At 52.3% G+C, this 12,014-nt stretch overlaps 1 protein-coding gene across 10 annotated transcripts in view; it reads left to right on the forward strand.

Moving 5' to 3' along the window:
- The first annotated feature begins 1,324 nt into the window (after window positions 1–1,324).
- Window positions 1,325–12,014, forward strand: part of PUM1 (pumilio RNA binding family member 1) — a 129,746-nt gene continuing 119,056 nt past the window's right edge. For 7 of the 10 annotated variants that reach the window (XM_066335015.1, XM_066335017.1, XM_066335018.1 and 4 more), the window contains exons 1-2: window positions 1,325–1,450; window positions 5,564–5,937. In XM_066335015.1, coding sequence (XP_066191112.1) covers window positions 5,575–5,937 — 363 coding nt within the window. In that variant the 5' untranslated portion in view covers window positions 1,325–1,450; window positions 5,564–5,574. The remainder of the gene's footprint in view (window positions 1,451–5,563; window positions 5,938–12,014) is intronic. The other 3 variants (XM_066335022.1, XM_066335023.1, XM_066335021.1) reach the window with 2 other exon arrangements.

Below are 12,014 nucleotides of genomic sequence, written 5' to 3' on the forward strand. Positions count from 1 at the left end.
TTCCCCAGGGTTTGGGGGTCGGGGTGAGGTCCTGCTGCCCCACAAAGGAGCGCACGCTGGAAGAGGCAGCGAGGCGGTGGAAACACCCATCAATCACCCCGGCAGCCCACGGAGCAGAAAATGGACGCAAGGCACGGCTGGATCCAGCCTCGCACGTGTTTTAATGACTGAGAACCCGGGCTTGAAGCGACTTCTTGTACCCTCATAACCCCCAAGAGCGGCGGCTGCGGGGAGCCGTCCGTGCGGCAGGCTCCGTGCCCCATGGCCGGCCGGAGCCCTTGGAAAGAGCCGCCGCTTCTCTCTCCGTGCAAGTGAGGGCATGTCCCGAGCTCTCCTCAACGCCGGCACTTCCCTCGTGTTTCCCTGCGAGCCTCGCCGAGACGGAGAGAAAACACCCCAGGAGGGGATCCAGCGGATCGTGCCGCAAAGGGCACGGGCAGCGCAGCCCCGCGGGGCAGCAGGGCACAAAGACCCCCGCAGCTGCCCCTTTAACATGGAGGAGCGGGGCAGAACTACCGCTCCCGGCGTCCAGCGCCGCCGCCCTGCCCTGCCCGGGCTCGGCGCCCAGCGCCGCACGCCGGGGGCTGTAGTTCCCCCGCAGCCCCGGCTCGCCGGGCGGGGGGCGTGGGCAGGGGGCGGCACGAAGGCAGAGACACCCCCAAATTGTGCGTGGCTCTTGGGGGAAGGTGAGGAGGTGTCGCCCCGCAGCCGGCGCTCGGTGCCCTCGGGGCGGTTTTGGGACAGGAGGGGGATCCCCGCTGTTGGGGGCTCGGTGCCCGGCCTGGGGGGCTCAGGGGGTCCCGGCTTGGAGGGGCTCGGTGTGCACGAGCCGGCAGTGCCACGGCTGGGGGGCTCCGGCTGAGGGGCCGTGGGGTGTCCAGGCAGCGGGGTGCAGAGCGTTCAGGATGCCCGGACTAGGGGAGGATCGGGGTGCCCGGGCTGGGGGCGCTCAGCCACATCCCCGCCAGCCCAGCGAGGGCTGCCGGCGGCAGCGCGGGGCTGAACGGGGCTGTGCCCGCGCCCCCGGCCCGGCCAGTGCGGCAGGGTCGGGACACAGCCCGGGCACGCCCCGATCCGCTCTGTCCCGTCTCGTCCCGTCCCATCCCGGTCCCGTCCCGTCCCTTCCAGGTCCATCCCACCCCGTCTCGTCCGATCCCGGTCTATCCCATCCCGATCTATCCCATCTCATCCCCGTCTATCCCGTCCCATCCGGTCTATCCCATCCCGTCCCGGTCTATCCCATTCTGTCCCATCCCGGTCTATCCCGGTCCATCCCATCCCGGTCCCTCCCGCCCCGTCCCGGCGGCGCAGGAGCGGCCTCGCCTTCCCGTGGTGCAGCGCGGCCGCGGCCCCGCCGCGCCGCCATGTTGTCGGAGTGAGAGGCCGGGGAGAGGCAGCGGCGAGCGGCCGGGGGGGGCCCGGCATCCGTCTGCATCCGAGCGCTCCGCCCGTGAGTACCGGCCCGGGGCCGGCCCCGCCGCGCCGCGGACCCCCGCGGACCCGCCCGTGGGCACATATTGGCGGGGGGCGCGGGAGGAGAGGCCCCGGGCCGCCCCGAAGGCGAGCGGCGGCGGGGGCGCTGCGCCGGCGCTCCCGCCCGGCTCCGTGTCGGGGCTGCGGCCTGGGCCCATTGTTAGCGGGGAGGGGGCGCGGGGGGAGCCCCGGGCCCCGAGCGCGGCCCCGCGGCCGCTCCGGTAACGGGGCCGGGGGTTATTGTTGGTGGGGCGCGGGCCCACCCCGGCCCGCAGCCGCCTTTCCGCGGGCCCGGCGGCTGGGGGCTCCCCGTTGTCCTGGGGAGGCTGTCCCCCGTGTCCTGGGCGGGTTTCATCGCGGGGGCTCCCCGTTCTCCCGGGGGGCTCCGCCGCGCCGCCGAGGCCCCGCTTTGTTGGCCCGGGGGCTCCGGGGGGTGGCTGGGCTCCTTTCCCCGGTGTTGGGGGGCGTTCGGCGCCTCTGGGGGTCCCTGGACGAGGAGAGGGTCGGGGCCGGCAGCGGGAGGGACGGAAAAAGCAGACAATCCTTTTGGATGTGCTGGGTGACCCTGGGGGTTTTGTGTTTGTGTGGGTTTTTTTTTTCCCCTTGTTTTTATCTCGAGCTCACATAACAACGGCCTCGGCCCTTGTGAGCTGCAAACTTGGAATTTTAAGAGTCTCTCGCCCCAACCTGAGAAATGCTCTGATTTTTGTTGTTGTTGTTGTTGTTTGCTTTGGTCAATGTTTAATAACTTTGTTCGGAGCAGTGATTTTATTAGACAGATCATGAGTAAGGCATTTCCTTTATTATTAAGAGGGATGGAGGTGGGGTAAGGGGTCCTCTTGGATTTTAATGCCGGTTTTGGGAATCCGATGGGTCGGGAATTCAGTGGCCGCGTCTCCCCGGGTTTTCAGGAAAACACAGGGATAACGTTAAAAGTTCTGCTAGGCCACACAGCTCTCAAACAATGGCTCTGCTTTCATTTCCAGTGGAACTTCAAAAACCAACCAACCCAACAAAAACCCATCCAAGCAAAATTGCTCTGCTTTGGGGTTGAACTTTTTTAAAATGGGCGTTTTACATTGTGTTAATTTTGTAATGATCTGTGATTTCGAGGGGAATACGGAATCAGAGCCGTGAGGATCTGCCTGTGGAGCCGGGCTCTGTATGGATTAAAGCTCCTTTTTTTTTTACTCCGTGTGTTGTCTCCACCCGTGGGGAGATTCCTCCGAAGTTTTTTGTTGTTTGTGGAATGTCCCAAATTCTGAAGTAGCCTACCTGCGGTGACAACACGGAGCAGTGCATTCCCACGCCGTGTTTTTATCCGCGGTGAAGCAGAAGCCCTGAGCGCGGTGTAGCGGCGTGGAAGCCTTTGTTCGCCAAGCCGGGGTTCTGCCCGGCGAACGCTTTCACCTGGGAAAAAGTTGATCCTGTGTTTTTGGGAAGAGTTGGGGAATGAAAGAGGCTCTGGGGGCCGTGAGCAGCTGCGGGGTTCTGCCAGTGCCTGTGTAGGTGACTGCGCGGGGCTCCGGGAGCTTTGAATGACAGGATTCAGCTGTCCCGCTGCCTCGAACGCGGCATTCCCATAAAAACACGGCTCGGAACTAAACTTGAACTACCCACAATGCTCCCTTCTCCTTCGCTCCCTTTCAAAATGTCGCCTTTGCCAAGTTTTCCGCTCGTGTTTGGAGCAGCCCGAAGAGGAAGCGGCTGGGAGCAGCCTCTCCTTATTGCCGGAGGTTTTCTGGACCCTCCTGATTTTTACGATAACGCTTTTATTAACCCAGAAATTAATTAGTGTTTGTGCCTTTTGAAGGAGCAAAGGCTGTAGCAGTGCAACTTTGTACCTTGTTTCTCAGTGGAAATGGGCTTGTCACAATCTCTAGATACTGATTTTTTTTTTTTTTTTTTTTTTTTGGTGGGGATTCATAGTATCTTCCTTTGTTTGTTTTTGGTTTTTTTTTTTTTTATGGTCTGCCCTGAGATAACTTGTAACTTCCGTTCAAGGGGCCGCTCAGATTTCATTGCTGCAGTTAATACACACCTCAGTTTGATGATAAATGAATTTCTTACCGTTAATTTTTTTTTTGTTCTTTTTGCCTAGAGGAGCTTGAGTACTTCATGTGATGTTACTGAAGGATTTTAATATTGTTTGCTAAAGGGAAATTAAGAAGAAAATGCCATTAAACTGAATTGTAGTCCTAAAATCAGTCAAGATTTAGTCATATCGTGTTGTCAGTGGTTTTTTAAGTATGTGGGGAAGGTGGTGATTTCCAGACTCTGAAAGCTGGAGGAGTGAGTCGGGTTGGATGTCCCTGGTGCCTGAGTTGTGAGTGTATAAAAAGCCCTGCAGGGTGGCCCTGGGGGCTGTGTGTGTGCAGCACCAAGTTACGTTGGAGGTGCAATTAAAGCAGCCTGATCTCTGCAGGTTTTAGAGTCATTTTCCTCTGGATATTAACCCCACGCCTGACTCGTGGGGCAAACCTAGGCAAGTTTGATCAGAGGTAGGGCTGGGATTTTGTATTTTGGTCTCCCCACCGTGAGTGAATTGTTCTTGGAAGTTGTTTGTAGTAGTGGAGTGTTGTTCAGGGCTACTACGAGGAGCAGGGAGGGAACAGAGCCGCCTTTCAGGCCCTGCGAGCTGCTGGCAGGAGCAGGGCCAGGCTCTGCAGCCATTAAGGTACAGCAGTGAAACATCCTGGGGCTGCTCTGCCAAGAACTTCTCAGGGCTCCACCCCCCAGTTTCATGCTCAGAACTCTCTGTGGGGCTGCGTTTAGGTACCTCAAACCAGAAACTATTGATCTTTTTCATAGAGATCAATTCAGACTGTCCCATGCCTTTAAAAATGAATTTGGCTTGTTGTGTGAGCATTACATAACGGGGAGAAAACACTTTGCTGTTCACACCTGTAGTGTCTTTATTGCTCTGATAGTCCTGCCTTAAAATAACAAACAAACCTCTGTGGTTTTGTGCTGCTGGAATGTTACCAAACTATTTGGGGAATAGGAAGTTAGTGAGTTGCTGTCAGCTTAATCTACAGGTTTTCCTCCTGCTCACAGATCATTTGGATGTATGCAAAACATACAGGGTGTTTTACTGGGGTGTTCTGTGCTCTGGGTACTGGAAATGTGTCAGAGTTGTCCAGTTTTCCCCAGTTCCATTGGTTGGGGTGTTTTATTGGGGTGTTCTGTGCTCTGGGTACTGGAAATGTGTCAGAGTTGTCCAGTTTTCCCCAGTTCCATTGGTTGGGGTGTTTTATTGGGGTGTTCTGTGCTCTGGGTACTGGAAATGTGTCAGAGTTGTCCAGTTTTCCCCAGTTCCATTGGTTGGGGTGTTTTATTGGGGTGTTCTGTGCTCTGGGTACTGGAAATGTGTCAGAGTTGTCCAGTTTTCCCCCAGCGCCATCGGCAGTGGGACCAGCAGTGCTGGCTGTGCCTGCTCTGGAAAGTTCTGCCCAGATTCCAGGTTTGCTGCCCTTTCTCCAGGGAATTCCAAAAAGCACGTCCGTGGGTTTTACTGCCTCCTGAGCACAGCGAGAGTGCACACTGTGTTTGGGGCTCCATGAACTGTACGAGCAGAAATCCGGGATTTGAAGTTTGCTTTGGGAAAAAAAAAAAAGAAAAACCAACGAACCAAACTGTTGCTTTGCTGCTTTGCATGACTGAGGGAATACTTTGGGATGCAGTGGGATGCAGAGGGCCTCGAGTGTTGATATGGGTGGGGGACCAGGCCTGGTGTAAATGAACACAGCAGGTTCTGCTCTCACTGCCTTCCATAGGTTTTTTGGGGTCTTTCCCCACCCAGCAGTTTTCCAGTCAGTGTGTTGTCCCTCACAGAAGCTGCCATTCTGCTGGTGCTTCCTGGGCATTCTGTGTGTCCTGCTCACCCCCTGCAGCACAGAACGGGGCATTCCTGTGCGTTTTCAGTGCTGGTTTAGCTGCTGGGTTCACAGCGGGTGTTGAAGGAGTCACGTTTGCCCCAGCGATGTTGCCCTGCCAGTCACAAGATTATTTATGTTATTTAACCCTCGGAGCCGCAGCTGGGAGGATTTCATGTGTGTTTCCTCTCTCTTTCCCCCGTGTCCCCCCGCAGGTGTTGGTGGAATGAGCGTAGCGTGCGTTTTGAAGAGAAAAGCAGTTCTGTGGCAGGACTCGTTCAGCCCCCACCTGAAGCAGCACGCCCAAGACACAGCCAACCCCACCATGCCTGTGGTACTGACATCTGGCACAGGCTCGCAGGCTCAGCCACAGCCAGCTGCCAACCAGGCCCTCGCAGCAGGGACACACTCCAGCCCCGTGCCGGGATCCATAGGAGTGGCGGGGCGCTCCCAGGACGACGCCATGGTGGATTATTTCTTCCAGAGGCAGCACGGGGAGCAGCTCGGGGGAGGCGGCAGCGGCGGCGGCGGCTACAACAACAGCAAACACCGCTGGCCCACCGGGGACAACATCCACGCAGAGCACCAGGTAGAAAACCACTCCCAGATGATTTTCATGGTGCTCTCCTAAAGTTGGAGCTGGTTCTTGGTGGAGTTGGACTGGCAACAGTGGTGCTGTTTGTTTTCTCTTTTGAGGGTGGCAGTGCTCTGGTAGCTCTGAGCTGAGAGGTTTCTGCTCTTGAGGGTGTTGAAATCCCAAATCCCAATCCACTCCCTGTGACAGTTAAATGCATGTTTACAAAATCCATCACTCCCTTTATTGATTTTTTTTTTCTGATGTGTGAACCGGCATAGCCGTGACTGCTGCTGCTGCTGCTTTTCAAATCTGTTGCTGTAGTTAAATAATTCTTATGTAATGGTATTACAAAACTGCCAATGCATGTAGGTTGGGCTTTCACCATTCCCAATATTGGAAAACACAGGAGTGGAGGTTGCTGGTGGTATGTTTGACTGGGTTTCTTTGCTTTGGGGTTGGGTTTTTATGGTTGCCATGTAGAGGGGAAGGTGGTGATGGTGTGTGTAGCTGAACTGAGAAGAGCAGCCTTAAGAGTGTCACCAACCAGTGGTTATAGGAACTTCTTAGAGCCACTCAGAGTCTCTAGAGGGGTGGTGGGCCAGGCTGTGTGCTAGTGGTGTTTACTAGAAGTCTTTTCAGCAGTTGCATTGTCACTCGTGCTGCAGTTAAACGAGTGGCTGACTCACTCCACTCTGTCTGTGACCTGTAGCTCACTCATCAAAGACACACGAGTGCTTCCTCTCCGAGGCAGCAGAACCCAAGTGTAAGCACATTTTAAAGCAGAATGATCCCCACAAATATTGCCAGGGCAGCAGACACAAAGCTTTTGCAACCTTTATGAACATCTCCTGCCTCCAGTTTGTGGAATCAAAGCGGCCAAGCCCTTGCTCCTCTGCTGTGCCTCCCCAGGAGATGTGTTGCCAACCAGACCATTTGAAAGCAAACATTGCAGGGAATTTTGCAGCCTCACCAAAGGCAGTGTGTACATCAACAAAGAAATAAACCCAAGTGCCCTGTTAATTTGTTCTGGGAGAAAAATCACATAAAATACTGCAATGGGAGCTAAGGAGCTAGAAAAATATTGTTGTTACTCCCTTATGGAGAAGTGTATTGAGGTATCACTCCACAAGAAATAACTGCATTGTAACAGGTGAAATTTTTCTGTTTATTATCCAAGTTTTCAGTCACTAACTGTAAAACTTGCTTCAAGAGCCGTCAGTACCAGAGATCTTAATGTTTTAAGTTGTGAAAGAAATAACAAGCAGGAATTTCTTCCTGTGAACTTGTAGGTTTTTCAAATCAAAGCAGCCACGGAGCCTTGGGGTGGAGGTGCCTGGGCAGGGCCTGCTGTTGTTTGGGCATTTTGGGGCACGATGACTTCATGAATTAAAATGATGTCAGAAAATCTCAATCCTCTTTTCCTCCAGCTCACACTTTCATCCTCCTTTCACTGCAAATCCCTGAAAGCAAAGACAACAAACTCTCCAAACTCACTGGAGATAAGGAGGGTGGGGACAGGGTACTTGTGTCTCACAGTCATTAAAAACTCTTCTGGTATTTGAGCTTTTATTTATTTAATAATGGAAAGACTTAAGCTTTCACTCAGACAAAAGAATCCTGCGTGTTCCAGAGGCTTGCCCTGTTGTCAGCAGAAGTGTTGCTGAGCTTGATTTTCTTCTGTAACTTCTGGAATGAAATTATCCTAATAAATAAACCACTTAATGAAAGGAAAGCTCATTAACTTACGCTAGTTTAAATGAACTGTTCCAATCCGGTTCCTGTGTTGTCTGGCAGCAGGACAGTGGTGAGGAGGTTGTGTGGCCAGGTGACACCTGCAGGATGGAGCTCACAGAGATGACTCTGTGTGATGCTCTCTCAGTTTCCCCTGGGAGCTGTGTGAGCTGGGGCTCAGGAAACACCCACCAGACCAGAATTAACGTCGGGGTTTTTATCTGTTTTGCTTCCTGCTGGCTTTTACACTGTGATAAATGTGGTACAGCCCTAGTTCCAATGTTTTTGCATTCAGTGCTCATCTCTAAACCAATCTTTGTGTCTAATTTCTTCCAAGTCAGCTCTGAGGTGGGGCACTCACCCTGTTCTCTGTCTCGTTTGATACAGGCTGCTCCAGTGGTTGATGGGCACTTTTATCAGAGTTTGGTGCTCCAGCCCTCTTTTTCCATGGTTCTCTCCTTGCCTCAGGGTTTGACTCCTGGGAAGCAGAATGCAAACTGTGTGTAATCCTAATACTGCCATTCCTTTTGACTTCTTGGCCACCTCCACATCTGCTTCTTAAATTATAAATTCCTTGGAGCAAGGACTAATCTTAGTATGCAAAATGATTTAATTCAGTTTGGCTTTAGCTGGGGTAGAATTGAATTTGGCCTGCAAGAATAGAAGTGGAAGGAAGTGCTGGGACATGCAGGGAGGTAGGGAGTCATTAGGGATGTCTCCTGACTCTCTGTTTCTTATGGATGCACTTGTATTACTGCACTTTTCATTTCAGACTTTCAAAGATGGCTCAGTGAGGGCCCAGCCTTGAAGACTGGTTAGGAAAGTCAGTAGCTAAAAGATAATGGGAAGTCAGAAAAAAAATAATTATAGGCTAATATAGGTTAATGTCTGCCTGGAGCTTGGGAGGTCGTAATTAAAGGTAGAAGGATTTTAATTGTTGGATCCCGGATTCTTTTTGTTACGTGTGTAGACAGATGTGTGTCTGTTGGTGATAACACTGCAGTGGCTTTTACCAAATGATGGCATTTCATGGTGGTGCTATCAGCCAGGAGTGTTGTGAGTCACAGCTGGGCTGCAGCACCCTCAGTTTCAGTGGGTTTCATGGTGCTGCTCCTCCTGGTCACTTTTCCTCCTGGTGGCTCTGGGGATCGAGCTGAGAGTGGCTTTAGCAGGGATAGCTTAAGGAAAAGTTTCTCCCAAGGAAGGGAGGAGAGAAACTCTTTCTTAGTGGTGTCCCCTTGTTGTGAGCAGCAGGAAAATGCTGTGTCTGTGTTTTGCATATCTTTTCCTGCTGCATTCTCCCCTTCTCCTCTGGAAGGTGTGTAGGGCCATGTTTCTATATAAAATAAAGTAATTAAAGATGCCCCTGTAATTTCACAAATTTAGGTATCAAAGCTTCACCATCCACACACAAAAAAACTTGTGTTGCAAGGTCTTCTTTGTCCCTGCAGACACTGAAGTGGTGCTGGAATCAGACTTTTGATTTCCTGACTTGGTCTCTCAGATCTCCTGAGCAAAATCCCGGCTGTTCACAGCTCCTTAATCACCCACCAAAATTCCATAGCAGACACTTAACTGCAAATGTTTCTCTTTTTATCCACAACAAGCAGCAAGATGAGGTCGAGTGTCAGGGTCCTCAGTAATTTTAATATTTGAGTGAACAGGTTTAGGCTGTCTGATGCCTGATTCATGTTGGGCAGAGCATTACCCCGTCTGCACTGGAGTGTTTGTGTGCTGTTTATCCAGCAAAAAATGTGGATAGGGATCAGGAAATCACGTAGGGAGGGCACAGGATGGTTCCAGGTGAGGAATGGCCTGGGTTGGATCTGCCCTGGTTATGAAAGGTTGCACAGATCTCCTCACAAACCCAAACAGCCTCTGCTGCTCCTGGAAGGGGGTGAAGAGACACTCGGGGTATTCAGCTGGGACAGGTTATCAACACTGAGCAGGTTTTGAGGAAAATTGGCTGGGTTTTCTTAGCTGGGGTCTCCTGTGGCTCATGCTTGAACTGGAGTGAAGGGAGAGTGCTGTGGTGGTGGTCCCTCTGGAATTGCAGTCAGTGGATATATTTAGACCGTCTGAATTGCACTTGGGTAGTGTGGGAGTTGCTTAGTAGAAGCAAATGATTTTAGGCATTTGCTTTCTCTCAGAGCATGTTTAATTAATAATTGGACACAATAGAACTCTGCAGGGATGGTCTTGTTGAATGTGGGGAATTTTTCACATGGAGTTGGTGAAGAATAGTGAGCACAACAGGGCTGGGCCTGGGCTTTCTGCTCAGTGTTGCCTTTTGGCAGCGTGACCGTGCGAGTTCTTCACTGGGAGCCGGGCTTGGAGCAGGGGCAGTGGTGATTCTGGTGCTGCCCTGGGAGCACAGCTCCTCCAGCCTGGCTGCTTCTGCCCTGGGAGCAGCTGGATTGAGCATGGCTGACAGTGCTGGCTGCTGCTGGCAGGCACCACGGCCACAGCTTGCCTGGAAGTTGTGGCAGGATCCTCTGAAAAGGTCCTGGAAGCAAAGGCAGCCCTGGTGTTTGTTCTTCCAAAGTGAAATCTGGTCTAAGTGATTTAGGACAGTGGTTTTGCCCCCTCCCTGAAAGTGCCCAAGGCCAGGTTGGATGGGGCTTGGAGCAGCCTGGGACAGTGCAAGGTGTCCCTGCCTGTGGCAGGGGTGGAATGAACTGGGATTTGGGATCTTCCAACCCAAACCGTTCCATGATTTCTGATGTGCCTGTGTTAATGTGCTCCAAATAATTGCATGTGCTGTCTCTGCTGGGGTGGAAGGCATGCAGTGAGTCCCTTGTCACACAAACCATGTGACAGCACCTGTGGCTCAGCTCTGGAAGGTGGTTTCTGACCTCTGTTTCATTAAACCTGTTGAGTTTTCATGGGAACTTCCTTAAGTCCCAGTGAACTGCTCAGGGCTTTCCCTTCCCTCACACTGAAAGGCTGTGCTAATTTGATACTCCGGTAATTTGAAACATAATTCCTTGCTGAAATGAAGTGTCTGGTTTGGCTGATCTGTTTCACAGAGATTTCTCCATAGTGGAGGGCTTAGCTTGGGAGGGGAGCTGGAACATTTCATTTGGTTTTCTGCTTTGTGTTGCCCCCTGAAAAATTCTCCTGAGCTAGAAGGAGCACGAGTAGATTTGCTTAGTTGGATATTTGAAGTTGGAAAATCCTTGTGATATGCAGGGGAGAAAAAACACACTGAAACATTCAGAAAGTTACTCTGAGACTGTTTCCTCCAAATCCATGGATTTTACTGTTCCTGATGGGCAGCTGCAGATAAGATTGTCCGGTTGGGATTGATTGCTGTGCTGATGTTGGGATTTCTCCGTGGTTGTTGCTGTTCTGCTCTTCTTCCTTGTCGTGATGCTCACTCAGAGGGAGCAGAAACACTTTCACGTTACTGAATTTACCAAATCCAGTGCTTCCAGAGGACTTCAGGTATTTCAGTGGTTATCTTGGACGAGTGTGCTTTGAAAAGAGGTTTATTACAGAACTGGTCCTGTTTGTTTTCTCCTCCCCTCTCCCCAGCTTTGCTCTCCTCTTTGTGCTTGTGTAGAGCCGGTTGTGATCCTGGGAGCATTTTTGTCAATGGGTGAAGCTTTACAGCGGGTCTGAGCCCCACAATCCCTCCCCAGCCTCCCAATCCATCCCCAGGCCATTCCTCACAAACTGCCACAAATTTCAGCTGCTGGCTGAAGTCACCTCGGTAAGGAGCTGCTGCAGACACTGTAATAAAGAGCTGTTGCAGAGCATTGTCGGTGCCTTGCCTGGCTCGGAGAACTCCCTCTTAGGTGTATCAGGAGCATTTCCAGGCTGTTTTCCCCAGTGCTGATGTCAGGCTGAACAAACGCTCCTTTGTGCGGCTGCCATGTGATGCTGCTCCCTCCCGGCGAGGAGCTGCTCTCAGCTCTCCTGTTACTCCTGCCTTTGTTAGGGAAAACTTCTGTTCCAGGGCAGTTGTTTTTATTGGGAACATCTGGCTGTGTTCTTGCCCTGTTCAGACTTTGATTCTGGGGTGAAACTGGGCTGTTGCTACACCCTCAGCGAGTCCTTGACAGTGTGGCACAAGGCCACGCTCATCTCTTCTGTCAGAGGTGCCCTGGCACTGGAGTTAAACATTGCTGCATCCCTTTCTCACATCCTTTTCCCTCTGAACTGACACCTGGGAAGGTCAGAGCAGGGCTGGGGGTGGAAGGAAAAGCCCCCCGAGGTCAGATCTCAGCATGGCCCCAAGCTCGTGCACAAACCCAAGGATCCAGGCACACACCTGGGTCGCAGAAGATGCTTTTCCCAAGGTGTTGCCAGCTCCAGCAGGACAAAACTAAGGTTCTCCCTTCCCCAGTTCAGTG

The sequence above is a fragment of the Sylvia atricapilla genome, chromosome 24 (assembly GCF_009819655.1).
Source record: "Sylvia atricapilla isolate bSylAtr1 chromosome 24, bSylAtr1.pri, whole genome shotgun sequence".
NCBI classification, from domain to species: Eukaryota; Metazoa; Chordata; class Aves; order Passeriformes; family Sylviidae; genus Sylvia; species Sylvia atricapilla.